A 25,441-nucleotide genomic window follows, 5' to 3' on the forward strand; every position below is an offset into this window, starting at 1 on the left:
GAGAGTTTGGCTCTCTCATACCACCTACTGTCTCCACCACCCAGCTGACTTTCACACATCACGACCACCAAGCTGGCTCTCGCACACCACGACCACCCAGCTGGCTCTCTCACACCACGACCACCCATCTGGCTCTCGCACACCACAACCACCCATCTGGCTCTCTCACATCACGACCACCCAGCTGGCTCTCACGCCACGACCACCCAGCTGGCTCTCTCACATCACGACCACCCAGCTGGCTCTCGCACACCACAAACCACCCATCTGGCTCTCTCACATCACGACCACCCAGCTGGCTCTCGCACATCACGACCACCCAGCTGGTGGCTCACGACCACCAGCTGGCTCTCACACCACGACCACCCATCTGGCTCTCGCACACCACAACCACCCATCTGGCTCTCGCACACCACGACCACTCCAGCTGCCTCTCGCACAACCACCCAGCTGGCTCTCGCACACCACCACCACCCATCTGGCTCTCGCACACCACCACCACCCATCTGGCTCTCGCACACCACAACCACCCATCTGGCTCTTGCACACCACAACCACCCAGCTGGCTCTGCACACCACCACCACCATCTGGCTCTCGCACACCACCACCACCCATCTGGCTCTCGCACACCACAACCACCCATCTGGCTCTCTCGCACACCACAACCACCCAGCTGGCTCTCGCACACCACAACCACCCAGCTGGCTCTCGCACACCACAACCACCCATCTGGCTCTCGCACACCACAACCACCCAGCTGGCTCTCGCACACCACAACCACCCATCTGGCTCTCGCACACCACCACCACCCATCTGGCTCTCGCACACCACCACCACCCATCTGGCTCTTAATAGAGTTGTCATCATATGTGGTGCTATATCTCCCCTTCTGTGACGCCTCTGAAGTGTCGGGTGGTACAACACTGGCACTGACTCTCATGACACCGTAACCAAAGAGACCCCTCACATCTGCAACACCTCAATCATCAGTATTCCAGAATATCAGCCTGTAAACTTAAAAAAATAAATATTACTATCACTAGTTATTGTCACAGCTTGTCATTTCAGTTCAGAGATAATAATTTACATATATGCCAGCACATAAAACCATAACGCAAATAAAGTCATGATAAATACTAGTCACTTGATTGAGACCTTGGTAGGTGGCAAGTGGCAACACTACTTGGTAACATTGTGGCACTGTACAGTAGTTCGAAAACATTGGTTGGGTTATGTCCTTACAGATTACATTCTCCTATACTTTTCTGGTGTCTGGTACACTAGCGAGGCAGGAGTTGGTGTGGGGCCTACTAGACCCTTATGCCACCAGCTGGCAGCGTGTGTTGTAGCACCACCAGCAGGCAGCGTGTGTTGTAGCACCATCAGCAGGCAGCGTGTGTTGTAGCACCATCAGCAGGCAGCACACGTCATAGCACCATCAGGAAGATATGTGTACATTATTATCACACAGAGTAAGAGCGGGTCCCGACTGACCACAGTGTCTCCAGAGATGTCCCGGGCGAGACTTCCCTCAGGTGGCCGTGAGGCGGGGGCTCGTTTCCTCTTGTCTTTTAGTAACATGACTTAGTAAGATGAGGACGCTATATTTGCAATGCCCAAAGTTTTATAAGAGATTCGCCAGTTTTAATCACTGTCCTCAGGCACAAGAATAGTGCTATGGGGCGGCAGGTCATCAGCAGGTTCTACCCTGATGACGGGAGGAGGGTAGAGCGAGAGGCTGGTTTGTGTGCCGCTGCTGGTGTAGGTGTTGGCTGGGCTTGTTGTAGAAGACGTGGAGGGGAGAGGACCAGTGGTGTCGGTCTGACTGGTGGTGGGAGTATGGCTGATTGTGTCAGTGGTGTAAGCAGGGTGAGAGGAGTCAGGGGAGCTGGTACTGTCGTCAGGGGTAATGACGTTGTCTGGGTTGGTGGATGGAATAGGAATACTGGTGTCAGCAGAGCAGGTGGTGGGAGTGTTGCTGGTGGTGGGAACAGGGCAGCTGCTGTCACTAGGGCTGGTAAGGGCTGGTGGCTTTGTTGTGTAGGACGCATAAGAGGGAGGAGCGGATGATGAGTGCTGGAGGTGGTGGAGGGAGGCGGGGGAGAGGCAGTTGTCAACTTTGCAGGGGGTACAGTTTGGTAGAGGGAAGAGGTCCTCGTACTTGGGCGGTACGTCAGAGAGCATGGAGTACTTAGGTGGTGGTGTGATGCGGCGTGCCCTCTCTTGTTCCGGTGTAGACTGCTGAGAGAATGTATATATGGTAAAAACTTCACTACCTCGAGTCACCAGGGGAGAGTCAGTGATATTGTGAGGCAGCTGCGGGGTACGTTGCTGTCGGCTGGCGTGTGCTGGCATGATGACGGGTGTGGTGTTCCTGGGCAGCATGGACTGGTCATCACGGGTGAGCAGCTGGCGGGCGCACGCCAGGCGATAGCACACGAAGCGGATGACCACCGCTGCCACGATACACACCGCCAGGAACATTGACAAGAAGAACCCGTCCATTGGGGAGAACCTGCAACACATGACACTTATTAGTATTTATTAGACTGACATGTTTACATTGTTACAATATGTATAAAGTAGCATAGCTCAGGCATCATGTCTTCTAAGATTTGATGTTAGTATTTAAAAGGAAAAATGTCTGTACAGTACTCATAACATGAATTAGTGCCACTAGAAGACAATGAATGGGTCCCATAGGCCTGCTTGCCTGGTATGGGCACAGCAGCCGCATACAGCATACTAAGCCTTTGATGCACAAGGAGGCAGTGTACCCGGTAATGCACTCTATTGCTTAAGGGCGGTGTCACACTAGCACCTTTTCCGCCATATAACTGCAGCAATTTTCTAAAAAAAAAAAAAAAATCTTGAGCTTTTGCCATCACAGGCGCATAGAGAACTAGGGCGTCAGTTTTTCCGCGTTCGTCAATTGTAAACAAAGAAGATGGCGTTGTATGCCTTCCTCTTCATTTTTTTTTACTGTATCTATCGTCCCTTGAATCCCACAGGCAACGATGAGATTTAATGTTTTCTGTCATGTATTCTTGAGACAGGCGTGTCCACACAGGACTAGAGAGGCCGTGAAAAAAGTTGAACACATGGTTCAATGTAAACAAATGGGGGGCCGGTGGCAGAAGCGGTATCGCTCTTGCCTTGCAAGCAAGATGTCACGGGTTCGATTCCCGGGCCGGTGGTTGTTGTTTGGACATACTTCCTAACCCCCATTAGTCCCTGTTCACCTAGCAGTAAAGTAGGTACCTGTTGTAAGTCGAAAGTTGCGAATTCGTATTCAGGGAGTTGTTGGAGCTTCCAATAACTTGATGACATAAAACCATTGACTCTTCAGGCTTCTACGCCCTTGACTCGTGAGACATAAAGGCAAGCATGCTTCCCTGTTGGGCACTGTAAACACTTCTGCGCGTCACCTTACACAATGATGTAGGGGGGTGCCCAATAAAAAAAAAATGTAAACAAACGTATCAGATGCACAGTACAGTACAGTATTTACAAATATCAACATCAATAAAAATTTGACACCTAAGCAATTTATTAAAAATGCTGTACTGAATACTTTTAAAATTAAATTAAGTTAATTTACGTTGTATATTTGATATAAATACCCTCATTGTCGAGTATAGATCTTGACTTGACCGCAAAAATTGGCTCAAGCCAGTCACGCGGAAACGATACGTTTCGTCTGAGCGAGACGCCCCCCCCCCCCAAAAAGCCAATTCGTGGAACAAGTGACGGAAACCAGGAAAGTTGACGGAATAGAGTGCTAGTGTGACGCCGCCTTTAAATGCCCCGATTGGGTGGACTTGGGGTGCCCCAGGTGCTGACCCCTAGCAAGGGGCGAGTGCTAAAAGATTCATTATATTGTAATGTACAAACAGGCATTTATGTGGATTTTTGCATTGATTTTTAGTCTTATTGTATTATTAAAGTCCAGGAAAAGACAATAATTGATGGTTGATGGCTGCTGTACTGTGGTATGAAAGGGAAGATAGATTACGTAAAAATTATTAAACTTTTGAAACGCAACTACTGTAATCCTTACTCTGTTGTAATACACTCACAGTGGTGAGTCTATGTTCAGACTTATGGAGAAAGTATTGATGATAATGAATAAATATATCCATGCCGATGCACATGCATCGCGCAAAAAATTATGACCGTACGCATCGGTCACATTTGAGGTCTGGATCGGCCCTGATGTGATGAGAACCTGTAATATGGATATGCTGCCTGACTACCAACCATGGTGGTCCGGGTTTGAAACTCGGCACCCAGAGGTGAATTGTTTACGTAAGGGATACAAGATAAAGGCGACATTTATATTCTTCTAGTAACATTTTTAATATTTCAAGGTCAAGACCGGTTCTCCACACCTTTTGTCAACACTACAAACACGAAATGTTCAAAGCGGGTGTATAAGACATCCTTGATGTTCCCGTCACTTCTAAGTTTGTCTTATTGTTAATGCTCTAAATGTTGGCGTATAATGATATGGGTGACATAATTCAGCGACATCACCAAAAAACAACTGTACTACAGTAAAGTTCACTGGCATGAATCACAAGCTAATAATTAAGTACAATGAACAATGTTTTGGTTTGTAAACATATTGTGTGAAGCTTTTGTCCTCCACTATGACGGTGATCTGGTTGGTGCTGGGGGTGAGAGGGAGACGGTAATTCCCCGCCACACCCGCGCGCGTGTGCGTGTGTGTGTGTTACTCACCACAAGTAGATTAACTATTTCTTTTCCATTACGATCTTTTGATTAAAACCTCGTTCATCTCAATTTTTCCCTCTATTATGTTTACTGTGGCAAATATGGGCGGTTCTCCTTGTGCACTTATTAGTCACTCCTTTATTTCTGATCGGAGTCCAGCCAAGAGCAGTTTTATTCAGAGTAAGTTTGAGGATTTGACATCCTCATCAGAAATCTTTTTGGCCTACTGCCTCATCCACTCACACTGTAACTCCTCATGTTCCACCCCACAGGTAGTAGGAACACAGTGAGAGAGGCACAGGTAGTGAGAACACAGTGAGAGAGGCACAGGTAGTGGGAACACAATGAGAGCGGCACAGGTAGTGGGAACACAGTGAGAGAGGCACAGGTAGTGGGAACACAATGAGAGCGGCACAGGTAGTGGGAACACAGTGAGAGAGGCACAGGTAGTGGGAACACAATGAGAGCGGCACAGGTAGTGGGAACACAATGAGAGCGGCACAGGTGGGAACACAATGAGAGGCACAGGTAGTGGGAACACAATGAGAGGCACAGGTAGTGGGAACACAATGAGAGGCACAGGTAGTGAGAACACAGTGAGGCACAGGTATTGGGAACACAGTGAGAGGCACAGGTAGTGAGAACACAGTGAGGCACAGGTATTGGGAACACAGTGAGAGAGGCACAGGTAGTGGGAACACAGTGAGGCACAGGTAGTGGGAACACAGTGAAAGGCACAGGTAGTGAGAACACAGTGAGGCACAGGTAGTGGGAACACAGTGAGAGGCACAGGTAGTGGGAACACAATGTGAGGCCAAAGTATTACCTCCTGCTGGCCTCCCCAATTCCCCCAAGATTCAAGTCTCATTAATTAAGCGTTCACTTCCTTGGATTGAGCACTGCAACTCTGGTGAAATTATCTCCGGTGAGGCGGGGAAAAACTCACCAGACCTCTTGGATAGGTCAGGATAAGCTCTATTGATGACCCAACCTGCTATAATAATTACAGTACCTGTGTGAGTCATGTACTGTCCGGGCCAGCCCCCTGAGGCAACATAACCATATTACAGTGTTTTGTCCGCCCATGTGATCACACCTTGTGTTTTCCTTGTTTTCTTTTCCCGTTTTTTTTTTCAAATTACTGCCGTTCGTAATAACCATGTTTCTATTGTATGTCGTTTGCCTTGAAATTTGGAGTGTGTTCACCTTGGTCTATTACAGCCAGATGCTTCCGTCATTTTCATTTATTTAGAAGCTCGATCAGATTTTAACAAGTCCGAGGATAAATAAAATAGTCCAAATTTAGCAGAAATATACTGTGCAGTAATCACCTGAGGATTAGACACCCCAGCTTATTTTGCTTTAGATTAGACACCCCAGCTTATTTTGTCTGAAGATTAGACACCCCAGCTTATTTTGTCTGAAGATTAGACACCCCAGCTTATTTTGTCTGAAGATTAGACACCCCAGCTTATTTTGTCTGAAGATTAGACACCCCAGCTTATTTTGTCTGAAGATTAGACACCAGTTCATTTCGACTGAAGATTAGACAGTAACACTCCCTGGGGGGTTAGGTTAGGTTAATCTTAAGTTAAAATAAGCCAGCGTTAGGGATCACATGTGGAATAATGAAAGATAATATCGTTGTGTCTCGCTGTCTAAGTTTTTCGAAGTTTTATGTCAAGGTGATAGTTATTGGGTAATACTATATATTAGGTAAACTGTGATGTGTTTGTGCTTTTCTAGTTGCTGATTCTCCTCCTCCTCTTTTTCTTTTTCGTCTTCTAAGATCACCATCACCATCATCACTGCCATTCACCACCAGGACCTTCACCACCACCACTTCACTCACAAAAAAAAAACCGAATGCGTCGTAAAAAACGGTCGGGGATTTTACCAGGGTGACTCTAATGTCGGGTAAGTGAGACAGCCAAATACCTCTCTCTGTTCTGACTGTTCCCACTAACTTAAACTGACCAAACTTAACCTAAACTAACCTAACCAAACCAAACACACTAACTTCTCAAGGTAGCGTTAGGGTAGTTAATCTTCAGGTGATCCGAAGTGACTTCCACAATGTCAGCATCACAGCAGCTGCAATCTTGGTTTAAATAAAAAACTCATCTCAAGTCATACTTGACTCTGTACTCTGGTAACGCGACGCAACTAAAACCATAATTATAAATTGAAAATAAGAACGACAATGTTTAGGAGGATTGAAACCTATTTGAGGAAGTAGAAGCATTTCAATTTCCTCGTGTATAAGAAATAGGAGGATCATGAGGGTAAATCGTTTATATACTCTACAATAAAACAAAACGTACAGTATATTGAGCTTGGAATTATTAACGGACATAATTAAAGGCGGTTATTGTAAGGCGTTTTCGATGCACGGAATAGCTAACGCGTTAGCTATTCTGTATGCGCAGACGCTGCTTTTGATTTGTGCGCATCACAATTTAGCTAACATCTCGATGAGGCGTTGCTTTCGCAGGGCCCAAGCGGCACAAATAGCTAACAACCAATCAGCGATTTCTCCCGGTGAAAATAACGTGGATCATGGCTGCTTATGGAGAATATTTTTATTAATATTGAAGAGTTGTTGGCATTTAAGGCAGTAGAAAACTGTGATAAAAAATAAAAATAATTATATATACGGTAGTATAATGTATAGGACCTAAACAAAGAGTAAGGCATGAAAGAATTGAAAAGGATTGCGCCCCAAAAAAAATATAGTTGAAACCTGTTTAGGCTCTGCCCTCTTTACGTGGGTGCTGTCCGATTTCATTAGCCGTTGGTGACTTTGGTGTAACAATATTGATAATTACTCAAATATGATTAAAACTTTAATATCATTACTCATAAGATACTTTAAATACGGGTGAAAAGCTTATAACAGTTCTTTAAGTGCAAAAAAATTAAGACATAACGAACCTGAAATTCGTCGTATTGCGTGTTTATGTGCGAACAGCTGTAAACAATGAAGGAGCTAGACGAGAGCGTATGTAGTGTGGTTTAAAAGCTCCCACCTGGAGTCCGGAACCAACCTTTACAACTGGCCCGATTTTTTTTATTCGTATGTTGACTGATTGACTTTTTTTCTTTCTTTTTTTTCTTTCTTTCCATAATTTTCTATACATTTTCTTCACTATTTCTTTCCGTATTGTATCCAAATAACAGTTATCCTTATTTTATTTGTTTTCTGAGGACTGTGTTGTGCAACAGTTATTCCCAAGACGCAGTACATTGAGTACAATGTCGTATTTTTTAATGACAGTCTGGGAAAGCTAACGCGTTAACGATTCCGTGCTTCCTAAAACGCCTTACAATATACGCCTTATGTCTAGCAGGCGTTTACCCGGGAGCTTCACTCATACAAACCAAACTATAAAGACGTTATTGTAACTTCAGTAAATATGTACCATTAACACTCATTTCATTTTTCTTTAATTTTTTGTTCAACAAGTTATCGGCCATAAATAGTTCTGAGGTCAAGTTACGACACACGACTACTTAGTTTAGAGACAAGGTGTCCCACGCTATACCATGAGTAAATTTTTTCCCAGTTTATTTGTCGTAGTTGTTATTGTTGTGGCTGTTTGCTGTTTTTTGTTGTTGTAGTATTCGGTGTTACAACTTTTAAAAGACAGTTGAAAATTCGGTTTGTACAGATGTATAGAAGAGGCACGACCTTCTTGATGCCCCTCGCCCGCACCACGTGATAATAGAAAGTTGGGGAGGTGACAACCTACATACATACATACTGTACATACAGTGTAGGTATCGCACTATTAGATCCATACACTTGTGGTTGAATGAGAGAAAACACATTATGTTCTTTAAATTAATACTGCTCTCTCGTACGACAAATTGTTCTGCATGCAACCCACCTTCAGTGGTTAGAGAGTCGGCCAATCAAACGCCATCGTTTTTTCTATTGGATATGTGTTGTTTTTATATGACACCAGGGGATCAGTTTAAACCTTCTGGTGGTGTGACCAAGGTATTGAGAGTGTGGTGTTAATTCACACCGGATGCAGTTTTACAAGGTGTTGCATTACCAAGACATAATAACATAAGAATGGAGGAAACTGCAGCGAGCCTATTGGCCCATACTGGTCAGTCCCGTTTACACCCAACCCCTATTGCTCATATAAGCATCCAACCTATGTTTGAAGCTATTCAGCGTATTCGAGTTAATGATGATATTTGGTAACTTGTTCCATTCATCCACTACTCTGTTTCCAAACCAGTGTTTACCTATTTCACGCCTAAATCTAAATTTGTCTAATTTAAAACCATTGTTACGAGTTCGCTCCTGGTTGGATAGTTTGAGTACCTTTGTAATGCCCCCTTTGTTTGGCCCTGCCTTCCACTTATACACCTCTATCAGGTCGCCCCTCGCTCTACGTCTCTCGAGGGAGTGCAAATTAAGATGCTTTAACCTGTCTCTATACTCAATGTTCCTAATGCCCGGGATTAGTCTTGTCATTCTCCTCTGAATTCTTTCCAAGGATTCTATATCCATTCTGTAATAAGGTGACCAGAACTGAACTGCGCAATCCAGGTGTGGTCTCACAAGAGCAAGATACAGTTTTAGGATGACCTCGCTAGTCTTGTAACTAACACTCCTTTGTATGAACCCAAGTACTTCATTAGCCTTGTTTAGAGCAAAAACACATTGTTTACTTGGCTTAAGGTTCCTACTTATCATTACTCCTAAATCTCTCTCGCAGTCGGATTTCTCTATGGCATCGTTGTTCATCTGGTATCTGGTTTCCCTGTTTACATCTCCTATACTGCGTACTTTACATTTGTCCACGTTGAATTTCATCTGCCATTTTTTAGACCATTCGAAAAATTTGTTTAGATCTTCCTGTAGTTTTGTGGAGTCCTCGTCAGATTTAATAACACGTCCTATTTTAGTGTCATCAGCAAATTTGCTTATGTTGCTGTCTATGCCGATATCTATGTTGTTTATGTTTATAATAAATAATAATGGTCCAAGTACTGAGCCTTGGGGAACTCCACTTGTGACGTTGCTCCAATGGGACTAAGTGCCATTAATGCTCACTCACTGTTTCCTGTCCTGTAACCACGCCCTAATCCATTTAAGGATATTACCTTTGATGCCATGTGCTTCTACCTGTCTAATTAGTCTTTCGTGGGGGACTCTGTCGAAGGCTTTGCTAAAGTCGAGATATACCACATCATAATTGTGCCCCTCGTCCACCGATTCGAAAACTGATGAAAAGAATGTTAATAGATTAGTTAGACATGAACGTCCGCTTGTGAAGCCATGCTGGGAATCTTTGATCAATCGGTGCTTCTCCAGGTGATTTCGAATAGAGTTTGAAATGATTGCTTCCAGTAATTTGCCTACTATTGATGTTAGACTGATTGGGCGGTAGTTAGAGGATAGTGATCTATCCCCCTTTTTGAAAATCGGTATTACATTTGCTCTCCTCCAGGATTCTGGTACTGCACCTGTTTTTAAGGACATGTTAAACAACTTTGCTAAGGGCATACCAAGCTCTTCCTTACATTCCTTTAATACTCTGGCAAATATCTCATCGGGACCAGGTGACTTATTAGGCTTTAGTTTGTCTATTTGCTTACTAACATCGTTACTAGTCACTACTATCTCGCTTAATTTGTTTTCTTCACTATCTCTGAATAAAGTCGATGCCCCGGGTATCATGTTTAAATTTTCGGTGGTGAAAACTGTTGAAAAATATTTATTTAAATTATTGCTCATTTCTCTGTCGTTATCAGTGAGCTCGCCGGTGTCTGACCGCATTGGTCCAATCTTTTCTCGTGTTTTAGGTTGATACATTTGGTAGAATCGTTTGGGGTTTGTCTTTGCCTCCCTTGCTATCCTTACCTCATTATTCCTCTTGGCTTTCCTTATCTCAGTTTTAACCCTACTCGCCAATACCCTATAATAATCCCGGAGGTGAATTTCGCCACGATTTATCCTTCTACCTATAACCTTCCTTTGGCCAACGACTTTCTTTAAATAATTATTTATCCATTTAGGGTCATTGTTGTCTGATCTGAGTTTTTTGTATGGTATGTTCTGCCTTTGTGCATTAAGTAACTCACTATTTAAATTGTCATGGAACTCGGCAATCTCAGATCTCGTTATCAGGTCGGTGTCATCTGTCAGGTTCATGGCCAAGCGCGACACTCCCTCTCTCAGCTGCCTCTTTAAACTGTCAAAGTTTGCCCTTCTGAAATCTGGTACTTTAGTGGAATTTTCCTTACGTCTGCCCTGAAAATCTAACTGGAATCCAATTTCTTTGTGATCGCTGTTTGCAAGTTCGTTCCCTACCTCGACATTGCTAATTAGGTTTTCTCTGTTTGACAGAACTAAATCGAGTATATTATTACCCCGGGTGGGTTCGGTTATATGTTGACTTAGAAAACAGTCCTGGATCGTCTCGAGAAAATCCTCTGACTCTGAGTTACCTGTAAGGTCAGTCCAATCTATTTGGCCAAGGTTAAAGTCGCCTACTATACAGACTTTGTTGTGTATGGAAGCCCTGCGCATTTCATCCCAGATAAGTCGCTCATTGACTCTATCAAGATTGGGAGGTCTATATATTACTCCTGTGATTAATTTTTCCCTACCGTCGATTAATTCTATCCAAATTGTTTCTGTATTCCTCTCAGTTTTTATTTCCTTATTTATTTCACATTTCAGATTATCCCTAACATAGATTGCTACTCCGCCTCCTTTCCTGGTCTGCCTATCGGTATGGAACAGTTTGTAACCCGCAATTTGGTATTCGACCGGTAACTCAAGTGTGTCTAAGTTGATCCATGTTTCAGTGAATGCTATTATATCGATTTTTTCGGTACATATCAAGGCCCTAATATCATCCATTTTGTTTCTCATACTTCTACTGTTCGCGTCATATACATTTAAGTTTGTCGTGTTCTGAGTCCTCCCCTTACCGCGTTTAGTTTTAAACTCCCTGTCTAATTTAGTTTGGTTAGGTTGTAGAAGCAGCGTCAGCCAGAGCCTAGTATAACGTCAATATTCAGTACGCCTCTACCAGATGGATACACATAACATTATTTATTTGTGATCCCGGTTACTGAAAGTCTTCGTGGATATACGTATGCCGAGGAGGAGTCAATGGGAGAGCACCAACACACACTGCCCAGGTCTTTTTACACGTTGGTCACTTGAGAGGGAAATAGATTCAGCGGGCACGATTTTTTTTACACTACATGATACAACCTGAACTAATAATAGCAGGCTATCTGTTTAAACATTTCAGCACGAAGAGTGGCGAGATAACACGAGAAAATAAGAAGTAAAGATAAATTAGTTTCTTCAGTTTTCGTCTTGTTTTAGTGCGTAATGACATTGCATTACTGTAGTGTTGAAGTAAAAGGAATCATGGTCGAGTATATTTAGGTCCAGAGAGTAAGCTCTTCTGGCGTGTATTGCAGCGGTTCCTCAAGTGTCAAGGTTGACCGTAAAACCAGCAATGCTGTGACTGTTACTTGAGCGTCAAGGGTGACAACACAACCAGCCCTTTGTAACCGCCCTTGAAGAACAACGTCTCTGTACTCACAGTGTGTACAACTTAAATTAGTAATTCAACAATAAGTTGTACAGCTGTGGAGGGGATGACCTTTCTACTGCCCCAGTCCAGTGTGTGGTGGCCCTCGCTGGTACACCTCTACAGTATTCTACCACGCAGCGATTTTTACTTTTTCACACAGTTCCTACAAACGAAAACAATAAGCCTCATGAATTATTAAATAAATGTAATCACGTGAGATACAAATGTTATGAGAGGTAAAGGTTAGAGAAGTGGAGTGAGCAGCATCACTCGTTCCGTCAAACATCACGTGGCTCAGGTAACCCATTCCTCAGCATGTAAAAGAGTTAAATGTGACGGAAAGAAATATGTTGTGTGCAAGAAAGAGCTGGTCAACTGACATAGAGATCCTGTTTCTGCCCGAACCCGAAGCCGGGAGACTCGTTTAATATACTGTAGTGTACAGCTCACCGGAGCCCAGGATCTGGCGCCCGCCAACTGGCTTTATATTAGTCACCAACCAGGGAGATATTGACAATGATGAATCAAAAGATTAGTTAAGTCTTCCCAGTGATAACTGTTTCTCTCAAACAATTTTCTTTTTACAATTTGCCCCCCGAGGGAGCTAGTTTATTGGGCACCTTGTATCCTGTGCAAGACGAAGAGCAAAAAGCATTACAGAGCCCAACAGGGAAGCATGCAAAGTCCATGCTTGCCTAGTCGACTCTTGCATTTAAGAGCGTAAGTGCCTGATGGGCCATGGACTTCACCGGCAAGTTACATATAGTGACAGGATGAGTGTGTGGAGGGAGAATTCCAGAGACAATAGTTCTATTTATGGTAAGGCGTGGCAGGTCCCTAATAAGTCAAATGCCAGGCCTGTCTGCAGGAGAAGGGATATTGGTCAGGAGGAAGGGGTGCTGGTGACGGCTGGGGACTGTGCCGTGGTAGGTGGAGGGAGGCACATAGGCATTGACAGTAGACAAACCTTTTATTGTGAGTGTGTCGGTAGTTGCAGCGACGAGGAGGAGGTCGGGAGGTTGATAGGGTACGTCCTTTTTGGCGGAGATACTTAGTCCAAGTGCATATCATCGGTATGGTCCAAAGGCACTGAGAGCTGGAGAGGGGGGATATCGGATCCCGCGTCCCCTGGTCCAACAGAGAGCCCTGGTGAAGACAGCCCAGAGACAGGAGTAGGCATGGAGTGTGGTTGGAGAACTTGGCTATCAAGGTCACCATTGACATCTGGAGGTGTACCAACAACACGTGTCGTGGCGTCACCCGGACTACTTGCACCTCATCCAGTAGTTATCAGGTTCCGTCATGCTGGACCCATCTTTTTATTCCTAGGAAGGAAGGCAATGGACAACCGGGCTTCAGGCTCAGTCATAAAATGGAATTTCAAGATCACTCTGTCAATTACGAGTACTGTAGTTGTCCTACAGCCAGGGAGGTAGTGTACAGTACAGTACCTCCCACCAACTAAGAGATGGCACGTGGTTGTGTACAGTACAGTCAAAAGTTCCACTTCCAGGAAAGATGACCCAACAACCACTTTAAGTCACACAGGCCTCCACAGTATCATATTACTTCTAAATATCGTCTTAGCTGAGGCTAAGACGCACACCAGACGACTGATGATTGCATCATGAATCACTGGACGAGCGGGTAAATCCAATATCCCAGAAGGCAGGTGATATACCAGTATGGCTCCGAAACCAAGAATCTCCACCTTCAAGTTGGAATCGACACTTACATGAACTAGAACAGGACCAAATAAACCCCTTAAAACGCAACATTAAGAAACCTCCACAAATATATTGAGCCAAAACCTGATCTTTACAATAGTTTATCAACATTTGTCATTAAAAATCACTTGAGTCACAAGAATTATCTATATAACCGAAGCATTAACTCGTAGAACAGAGATCACGGACATAATGAGTCGTACCGTAGTGCAACTCGAGCCAGAGAATATAAGTGCCAGAAAGAACTGCCCTTGCACAATGCAGCAGCAGTCATTGTCAGTCAAGGGAGAGGAAGACAGCGAAAACAATATGTAATCAAGCCATGGATAAACAGATGAGGATCATGATATAGTGACGGTACTATTCATACCTCGTCTGTCCATCTGGCCGTAGGTCAGGACGGAGGACCTTCACCCTCCCTGACGAGGAGGCGCTGTGCAGTAATAATAAAAACTCTACTAAAAACTGACACAGTGAGCGTGTGATGAGAGTCGTCGGCCTGGGGTACAGTGCACATTATTATAATCACAGATGTATAAATCCGTCAGAGTGAAGGCAGATCAAGCGTAATATTATACCCAACATGAGCGCCAGGTGTAGTTATAATTGCAAGAAATAATAAGGGAAATAATACAAAGTGAGAAAAATTTCATAATTATATGATTGAGGCAAGTTCCCCGGATACATAACATTATCCTGGAAGAATTAGCACTCGGGTGGAGGGTCTTATAGGTAACTTTACATGGCTGACACAGTGTACTGGGAGTACCAAGTCGTGGCACGTAGTAATGTGTGTCGTACACTGAATATTAGTCATGATTCATACAGCACCACAACCTGCTTTAAATATCCCCAAACGTTTTTATTTGCTTTATTTTTGTTTCAGTGTTGTCTTAGAGGTGTAACGCTAAAACTAGACACACAGGTACTGTGAAGGTCGACAACATGAGTTAGGTTTCTCCTGGAAACTCCCAGCTGCACATACCTGTATTATAATGTTCACGGAAAGTGCAGTTGTGGACAAAATTCCCGGAGCATTTTTGGCATTATTATTCAGATTATTATTTGCATTACTGAATGATGTTTTTGTGCTATTTCTAACATAATTTGTATTCATTAAAAATAGCGTTCACCATATATATAATAATCACGTACGTAACTCACAATAGGTGCCTGATAACGGTTATAGAATTTTAGTAACAAGAGAATGTTCGGCACGGAATATAACGCTCTTTCGGAAAATCCCGTTGATGGAATTTGTTAGATAAGCATTTCCCGAGCAGTTTACTACAATAAGTAGTCTTTAGTTTCATGTGTTAGAGATTCTTTTCGCATGAGAGTAAGATATGGTGAGTAAGAGTGAGAGAAAGCGGTGATACGAGTGGTTAGCTAGCAGATGACGCTGACTGAACAACGAGAAGAGGCGGGAGAAGGGGCTTAGATATTGCATCTCAATTCTCTGAGTTAATTGTATATCACTAGATCTCTGGCGTCACACTACTCAAACATTTCTGTTGTAGAAAGATATTTTGTGCGTTGATGCATAAAGATGGATAGATTTAATGTTGACTCAGAATAGTGGAAAGAATTCGGAAGACATCTGATTAAAAAAGAAAGAAGATATAGATATAAAACGAAAAGGACAAAATACAGTTTGGTGGAAATTGAATATAAACAGGAGTGTGGTCTGGGGTTGGCATCGTGTAAAGAATCTAAAGGAGAGTCATAGGAATTTATATATGGCAGAGGACGATATATGAGTTGAGGAAAGTTGTTTGTGAATGTGATGGAGACATATGGTGAAATTAAAAAAGGAGAGGAGATGGGAACATTTCGGTCGTTATTCGTCATGGTGTGTAGAGAATGGTAATATTACAAGGCTTCGAGTTATATTCAAACTAATGACGCGGTTATGGGGGACTTAAACAGTGGTATGAGGAGCTGGGGAAAATGGGAGCAGTACACGGTGGGTGAAGACGACAGATGTGTGTGTGTGTCAGACAGTACTGCTCAGCACCCTGGCGTCTTGTGCTGTTCATAGCCCCTGAGATCAACACTAGCACATGTTCAATAGCCTCTACATGTCTAATTCCTGCACGCACTGTACCGCACACACACAACCTGGAAGCTGCCGATCAGAGGAGATGGCAAAGAACGCAGAGGATGAATCGGAAATCGTGAAACTGAAGTAGTGAACAAGTTTAGTTATCTTGGAGCAGAGTGATGAGCTGAAACTTAGAGTTTAATGTGAAGTAGATAGTCACTAAATCTGTCTGACCAAAGTTAACATGCAGTTAGTTTATGTGTGTGTGTGTGTGTGTGTGTGTGTGTGTGTGTGTGTGTGTGTGTGTGTGTGTGAGGTAGTAACAGTCACCAGGAGAGACAACACACAGCCAATATAAATAATCAGTGCTACTATAGTATGCGGTCTACTTAGCTGGAGTTGTGCCTACCGGGATATTTTCACTGTAGCATCCATTAACTTAAGAACATAAGAACATAAGAATGGAGGAAACTGCAGCGGGCCTATTGGCCCATACTGGGCAGTCCCGTTTACACCCAACCCCTATTGCTCATATGAGCATCCAACCTATGTTTGAAGCAATTCAGCGTATTCGAGTTAATGATGATATTTGGTAACTTGTTCCATTCATCCACTACTCTGTTTCCAAACCAGTGTTTACCTATTTCACGCCTAAATCTAAATTTGTCTAATTTAAAACCATTGTTACGAGTTCGCTCCTGGTTGGATAATTTGAGTACCTTTGTAATGTCCCCTTTGTTTAGCCCTGCCTTCCACTTATACACCTCTATCAGGTCGCCCCTCGTTCTACGTCTCTCAAGGGAGTGCAAATTAAGATGCTTTAACCTGTCTCTATACTCAAGGTTCCTAATGCCCGGGATTAGTCTTGTCATTCTCCTCTGAATTCTTTCCAAGGATTCTATATCCATTCTGTAATATGGTGACCAGAACTGAACTGCGTAATCCAGGTGTGGTCTCACAGGAGCAAGATACAGTTTTAGGATGACCTCGCTAGTCTTGTAACTAACACTCCTTTGTATGAACCCAAGTACTTTATTAGCCTTGTTACGAGCAAAAACACATTGTTTACTTGGCTTAAGGTTCCTACTTATCATTACTCCTAAATCTCTCTCTCAGTCGGATTTCTCTATGGCATCGTTGTTCATCTGGTATCTGGTTTCCCTGTTTACATCTATACTGAGTACTTTACATTTGTCCAACGTTGAATTTCATCTGCCATTTTTCAGACCATTCGAAAAATTTGTTTAGATCTTCCTGTAGTTTTCGAGTCCTCGTCAGATTTGATAACACGTCCTATTTTAGTGTCATCAGCAAATTTACTTATGTTGCTGTCTATGCCGATATCTATGTCGTTTATGTATATAATAAACAATAATGGTCCAAGTACTGAGCCTTGGGGAACTCCACTTGTGACGTTGCTCCAATGGGACTTAGTGCCGTTAATGCTCACTCGCTGTTTCCTGTCCTGTAACCACGCCCTAATCCATTTAAGGATGTCACCTTTGATGCCATGAGCTTCTACCTTTCTAATTAGTCTTTCGTGGGGGACTCTGTCGAAGGCTTTGCTAAAGTCGAGATATACCACATCATAATTGTGCCCCTCGTCCACCGATTCGAAAACTGATGAAAAGAATGTTAATAGATTAGTTAGGCAAGAACGTCCGCTTGTGAAGCCATGCTGGGAATCATTGATCAATCCGTGCTTCTCTAGGTGATTTCGAATAGAGTTTGAAATGATTGCTTCCAGAATTTGCCTACTATTGATGTTAGACTGATTGGGCGGTAGTTAGAGGATAGTGATCTATCCCCCTTCTTGAAAATCGATATTACATTCGCTATCCAGGATTCTGGTACTACACCTGTTTTTAAGGACATGTTAAACAACTTTGCTAAGGGCATACTAAGCTCTTCCTTACATTCCTTTAATACTCTGGCAAATATCTCATCGGGACCAGGTGACTTATTAGGCTTTAGTTTGTCTATTTGCTTACTAACATCGTTACTAGTCACTACTATCTCACTTAATTTGCTTTCTTCACTATCTCTGAATAGAGTCGGTGCCTCGGGTATCATGTTTAAATTTTCGGTGGTGAAAACTGTTGAAAAATATTTATTCAAATTATTGCTCATTTCTCCGTCGTTATCAGTGAGCTTTCGCGGGAATCTGACCGTATTGGTCCAATCTTTTCTCGTGTTTTAGTTTGATACATTTGGTAGAATCCTTTGGGGTTTGTCTTCGCCTCCCTTGCTATCCTTACCTCATTATTCCTCTTTGCTTTCCTTATCTCGGTTTTTAACCCTACTACGCCAATACCCTATAATAGTCCCGGAGGTGAATTTCGCCACGATTTATCCTTCTACCTATAGCCTTCCTTTGGCCAATGATGTTCTTTAAATAATTATTTATCCATTTAGGGTCATTGTTGTCTGATCTGAGTTTTTTGTATGGTATGTTCTGCCTTTGTGCATTAAGTAACTCACTATTTAAATTGTCGTGGAACTCGGCAATCTCAGATCTCGTTATCAGGTCGGTGTCATCTGTCAGGTTCACGGCCAAGCGCGACACCCCCTCTCTCAGCTGCCTCTTGAAACTGTCAAAGTTTGCCCTTCTGAAATCTGGTACTTTAGTGGAATTTTCCTTACGTCTGCCCTGAAAATCTAACTGGAATCGAATTTCTTTGTGATCGCTGTTTGCAAGTTCGTTCCCTACCTCGACATTGCTAATGAGGTTTTCTCTGTTCGAAAGAACTAAATCCAGTATATTATTACCCCGTGTGGGTTCGGTTATATGTTGACTTAGGAAACAGTCCTGGATCGTCTCGAGAAAATCCTCTGATTCTGAGTTACCCGTAAGGTCAGTCCAATCTATTTGGCCAAGGTTAAAGTCGCCTACTATACAGACTTTGTTGTGTGTGGAAGCCCTGCGCATTTCATCCCAGATAAGTCGCTCATTGGCTTCTATCAAGATTAGGGGTCTATATATTACTCCTGTGATTAATTTTTCCAGACCGTCGCTTAATTCTATCAAATTGTTTCTGTATTCCTCTCAGTTTTATTTCCTTATTTATTTCACACTTCAGATTATCCCTAACATAGATTGCTACTCCGCCTCCTTTTCCTGGTCTGCCTATCGGTATGGAACAGTTTGTAACCCGCAATTTGGTATTCGACTGGTAATTCACGTGTGTCTAGGTTGATCCATGTTTCAGTGAATGCAATTATATCGATTTCTTCGGTACATACCAAGGCCCTAATATCATCCATTTTGTTTCTCATACTTCTACTGTTCGCGTAGTATACATTTAAGTTAGTTGTGTTCTGAGTCCTCCCCTTACCGCGTTTAGTTTTAAACTCCCTGTCTAATTTAGTTTTGTCATCATTCCTAACACTATTTCCCTGTAATCTTTCGCCTTGTTTACCCGCTCCCACTGCAGTCTCCTCCACCCCCGTGCCCATATGTTCTCTTAGCAGTTTAAAGACTTCGATATCTTTTGAACTGCCCCCTCTAGAGCCCCAGCCAGGGTTGCTACTCCATCCCTAGACAGGTGCACCCCATCCCTAGCATAAAGGTCCCTTCTGCCATAGAAGTTGTCCCAGTTGTCAATGAATGTGACTGATATTGACTTGCAATATCTGTCAAGACGGTCGTTGACACCAACTGCCCTTGACAACCATTCACTGCCAACTCCCCTTCTAGGCAGGACACCGCATATGATAGGGATCCCTCCCTTAGTCCTAATACGATCTATGGCTGCCTTGAACTTATCAAGAAGTTCCTCGCTCCTACACCGGCCAATATCATTGCCTCCTGCACTGAGGCAGATAATGGGTTTGTTCCCATTACCAGACAAGATATTGTCCATCCTGTCAATTATATCCCCCACCCCAGCTCCTGGCAAACACACCCTCATCCTATTTTTGTTTTTACCACAAAAGGCCCTGTCCATGTACCTTACCTGTGAGTCACCAACAATTAAAGTTTTTATACCTTCCTTGTCATCCCTGCCCCTGACTGTACTAACGTCCAATTCGTCTATCAAGGGACTGAACGGGTTGGTACACTTAGCTGTTGTTGTCGTTGTTGTCGTATCCTTCGTGTGCTTCTTCACCACCAGCTTTGTCTTCCCACTACTCACAATTTTCCACTCGCTTGATTTTTCGTCAGACACTGGCTTTACTCGTCCAGCCTCTCCTTTTAACTTCGCCAGCTCTTTCCTTAATTTCAGGTTCTCCAACGTGGCCCTCTCAATTTCTAACTTGGCCCTCGCCAATTCTTCAATGGACCACTCCAGTTTGGTCAACAAACTCTCATACCCAAGACCGCACATAGCACTGGCCATATCTGATAATTATCCCTCCGGAGCTAACCCTGCCGTGACCTTTCCCCTAGTGAGGTCAGAACACAACTTAACCTAACCTAACCTAACTTAGGTTAGGTTCAGATAGGTTAGATTAAGATCGGTTAGGTTAAGTTAGATTGGGTTAAGATATATTAGATTAAGTTAGGTTACGTTAGATTAATAGACGCTAGTGTATAAATATCCCAGTAGACCAACTCCAGCTCAGTAGACCGCATACAAGAGTAGCATCAAATCAATCAGCAGAGCGAGCACCATGTAAGGCTACCTGCGTTGTGTCCTGTTGTATCTGCCACTCTACAGGGGTGTACATAGTCCTCGTTTACAGTAGTTACACTAGTGTGTACCCCATCACCCTCTGCATCTGTGTTGTGACTTATACTTACAAATAGGGTGGTGGACGAGTGGAACAAGCTTAGCAACTTTGTAGTAAGTGCGGGAACTCTGGAAAGTTTCAAAAGGAGGCTAGATAGATTCATGGATGATAGAGAGTGGTAGTAACTCTCGACAGGAGCTGCCATGCACAGGCCAACCGGCCTATTGCAGACTCCTTATTTTCTTATGTTCTTATGTTCTTATGTTACTCAAGGGCCTGTCGACATACAGATAAAGATATTTTTTTGTAAACACCTTGTACATTTGCCACCTTCATACCTTCCAACACTTGCGTGTAAGTTGATCCTCTGTTACCAACACCTGCACACTGTTCATCTCTTTATACATACCTCTTCACTGGCCGCTGCACTGTGTAAACCCGCCCTCGAGTATGGGTGACCAGGTAAAGATGAACAACTGGAGCAGCAACAATGAGTCTCGAGAAACAGCAACAGCTGGAGGAGGAGCTGCAACACTGGTGTGAGGAAGAGCAGGGAGATGCTGGCACAAAGGGGTGCTACAGTACGGGCGGGGTCCCATCATCACTACTAAACGAGCCTAACGACATCAGATGGCTCAAGGCATAATTCCTCTCAATGATCAACTGCAGCAAGATCTGCGCCTCCAGGGTTGGACTCCTTGGTCATCTATGGTGGCATCAGGGGAAGAACACAACTCATCAATCATCTCATCTGGAGCAACGTCGTCATCGACTTTGATGGACTGCCATAAGTAAGCTAAGTGTGTGTGTGTAATAATAATAATAATAATAATAATAATAATAATAATAATAATAATAATAATAATAAACGGTTTATTGAAAAAGTTTGCAGCCCGAAGGCTGAAAATATAAATTGGACATAAATGACTTATTACAGTGAACATACAGATTAATGTTTACACACGTAGATCATGTGAGCTGAGGTGCTGAACAGCAGACACATAGTGTAGTAATTCCCTCACAGATGGCGTTATGAGGGGCATCACGTGGAGTACTAGTTCCCTCACAGGTGGTGTTATGAGGGGCCTGACGTGGTGTAGTAATTCCCTCACAGATGGTGTTACGAAGGGCCTGATGATGTCGTAGTTCCCTCACAGATGGTATATGAGGGGCCTGATGATGTAGTAATTCCCTCACAGATGGTGTTATGAGGGGCCTGATGTGGTGTAGTACTTCCCTCACAGATGGTGTTATGAGGGGCCTGATGTGGTGTAGTAATTCCCTCACAGATGGTGTTATGAGGGGCCTGATGTGGTGTAGTACTTCCCTCACAGATGGTGTTATGAGGGGCCTGATGTGGTGTAGTAATGCCCTCACAGATGGTGTTATGAGGGGCCTGATGTGGTGTAGTAATTCCCTCACAGATGGTGTTATAAGGGGCATCACATGGCGTAGTAATTCCCTCACGGATGGTGTTATAAGGGGCATCACGTGGTGTAGTAATTCCCTCGCAGGTGTTATGAGGAACTTCACATGATGCTGTAGCAACTCATTCACTATGCGGTGTCGTGCATAATGGGGACACCACGTGGTCCGTTGTCACAGGAATTCCCTCACTCAAGTGGGTGAGGTGTGGTCCCAGGCCTCTCTATCGTGGAGTCTCAGGGGAATTATCACTGGGTACCTGGGACCTCACTGTGTGAAGGTTAGCTTGGCTCAGACTCAACTGCCGAATTGTTTTTCACTGACTTAAGCACTGTGTGTGTGTGTGTGTGTGTTTGTGTATTTGGGAGGATATATAGGTTGTCATCTTCCAAGTTATAAAGTTCGTGAAATATATTTCAGTAAATATGGGAAATTTATTTTGTTTTACGATGATCAGAAAATATTCACACATCGAACACCATAAAAATGAACACTGGACATTACTGGAGTACACTGGCGGCAGCCAGTTGGCATCTATTGCACGTAGTATACCCGGTAAATGGCGCAGCTGTCTGTACAGTCGATGTTGTGTTGTATATCCCAACTGTTGTTACACCTTGTACAATGTACAGTATACTGCTCCATGATGCATTGATATACATTGCCCTGTGACTGACCCTGAAGTCGTCACACACAAATGTGAAATACCTTGTTGTAAGAAGTGACGGTAAGCATCATGTTCCTCCCATCCTTCCTTACTACTGAAGGTTTGGTCTGCCTTACACTCTTTAAATATAGTAGCTCAGGATCAAACATACGGGTTATATTCCTTCAGGTGACAAGGAAGGGAGCAGTTAGAGGCAGATCAAGATATACTCGGGGGTGCAGTACTTGGTCCATAGTCGTCGTAGATGAGGTGAAGTATTCAGGAACCGATGTTTGCACTCAAGAAGGTCTGAACACTTAACAAATAATTAGTTCTCACATGATGATGGGCACAAATTGAGCTTCCTTGATTACCTGGCACTGTATAATTATCAAAGTGTAATTAAACTTTTCTGTATATAGTTCTTGGTATATGGTAAGTAATAGTGCGGTTGGGGACGCCCGAGGTATTTGTTTTTTTCATCCTTGTACTGTAATCAGAGGGAGGATCAGTGCCAGATTTAGACCTGTGGAGGCCCATGGGCAGCCTCTTTGTGGAGGCCCCCCCTCATTATAACTACCCAAGAAGGTGGGGTGGCGAGTGAAGCGAGCCTAAACATCTGGGAGTTCCAGGGGGTGCTGTAAGCCCCCCGGGAAAATTTTGAAATTTGAACACTTCTTTGGAGAATTTTGTAGCCATATGCAGTTATATTGAGGAAATTAGAACACAGCGCCCTTATGGCATTCGTAATGGAAGTGATAATGAAAAAAATATTTTATCAGTTTTTTTTAATCTCAATTTCGTTATTCCATGTAGTTCATTTTTAATCAATATATGTTTGTGGAATTCTAAATATATTATTAGCAACACAAACAATAGCATTCATTAAAAATATACTGTTCATTGGAAAACCAGGTATTCATGAATTTCAAGGAGTAGCTAGCCTAATTTCTATCACGCTTCTTGCTTAACATAGTTTTACGTGATGGAATAGATAAACATGAATTTTAAAGAATAAAAATAAAAATAATCCAAATGAATAAACAAATAAATAAAATATTGTAATATGTGGAGGCCCCCAGATTGTGGAGGCCCCTGGGCAGCTGCCCACTTTGCCCACTCCTGAATCCGGCCCTGGGGAGGATAAATGCTTCCTAGTATAGATTGTTTTTTTTCTGAACACGAATATTTAAGGTAACATGTTATTTTTGGAAGTATTGTGTCTGTTTTATATGAAAAAGCCAAGGCGTAAAATTCATTGCTAATTTCTTGAAGACGGAGAAATGTATCTGAACAGATTATATTATTGATGTGTCATATTGTAAGCATTAGTGTGACACTTTTAACGAAATAATTATGAGAACTAACTTGTTAATATCATGACAGCCTTTCTGAATCTTTAAGAAATAAATGAAACATGAGCAGGGTCGCTTACATTCCTACACGGTACCCCCGTCACGAGGGACCGCGCTGAACAGCATAGCCTATATTGTGAGTATTTCACGAGCGTAAAACCCAATTAGAGTGAGGTAACTATTTTTTCCTAGTGAGGTGGGCAGCAGGCTTAGTGACATCCGAGTTACGGATACTGTTGACCACACCCGGAAATACTTCATCACTTTCGTGCCAGCCGTCTGACCAGTTAAGATAACGACGCCAGTTAACTGTTATATTAGTCATGTCTTTCTGTGATAATAATGACTAATGTTTTGTTGTGTAGCGTAACCCACACGCACACACACACGCGCGCGCGAAAGCTAATTAAGTTTACATTCTTAGGTCAAAACTACTGTACTTAATATTTCACGTTATTTTTATATTAGCTGACGTATGACAACAGTGTATCCATGACGGTCAGTGTTAAGTGCAGTCGTCCCTTATGTTGCTACCGTGTGAGCGGAGAGTACCAGGGGCCAGCATCTTAAGGGCATGCCCCAGGCAGTAACGACAAGACCTTGGACACACGGCACAGAGAACACCTATCTGATAACACCAGCCGGTAATACCACTGTAATCGAGAGAGACGCTGTAGTGGTCACTTTATGATTGATCTTTGGTGACTAAAACAAACACACAGGAATAAGTGAAACATATCTGAATTATGTATATTTTATTAGGTTTATATTAATATTTTGTATATAAAGTGTACCGCAAGGGCAGTAGCATCTATATATCTACGAGAGTTGTTGCTGCTAAATCCAAGGTTCATCCAAACTTTGGTAGTACCAGTACCCTTTGCAGCATACTAAAGAAGGATCACGAATAGATCTGTCATTTACTCTAACACTAACCTGGGCATCTGTCATGGTTTCCTTGATATGGTTCACATGCAAAACAACTCGTGTGTCTGCTTCCTCACAGCCAAGTTCCGGTACAATCTGCCGAAACACCGATCCTCTTTCTACGTCAAGTTTATAACATTCTTCTTTTAGTGCTAGATATATTCCATGACCGTCTAACATTTCTTTGTAGGTGTCCTTTTCCCATTCAGTTGCAAGGAATTTGAAGAGCGATGTCTTGAATAGACCGGATGACAGTGTTTTAACTGTTTTTTTTGGGTCGTTTCTGTTCAGGGCCAGCAATAACAATGTTGACCTCAGTTGCACC

At 43.1% G+C, this 25,441-nt stretch overlaps 1 protein-coding gene across 2 annotated transcripts in view; it reads right to left on the reverse strand.

The window, feature by feature from the left end:
* Nucleotides 1–768: 768 nt before the first annotated feature.
* Nucleotides 769–25,441, reverse strand: part of LOC121876865 (proline-rich receptor-like protein kinase PERK2) — a 45,509-nt gene continuing 20,836 nt past the window's right edge. The window contains exons 1-2 of one of the 2 annotated variants that reach the window (XM_042382365.1): nt 21,173–21,484; nt 769–2,516 (exon numbers count right to left, since the gene is read on the reverse strand). In XM_042382365.1, coding sequence (XP_042238299.1) covers nt 1,646–2,506 — 861 coding nt within the window. In that variant the 5' untranslated portion in view covers nt 2,507–2,516; nt 21,173–21,484 and the 3' untranslated portion in view covers nt 769–1,645. Of the gene's footprint in view, nt 2,517–21,172; nt 21,485–25,441 lie in introns of those variants that run through there. The other variant, XM_042382364.1, reaches the window with a different exon arrangement.

The sequence above is a fragment of the Homarus americanus genome, unplaced genomic scaffold (assembly GCF_018991925.1).
Source record: "Homarus americanus isolate GMGI-L3 unplaced genomic scaffold, GMGI_Hamer_2.0 scaffold50281, whole genome shotgun sequence".
NCBI lineage: Eukaryota > Metazoa > Arthropoda > Malacostraca > Decapoda > Nephropidae > Homarus > Homarus americanus.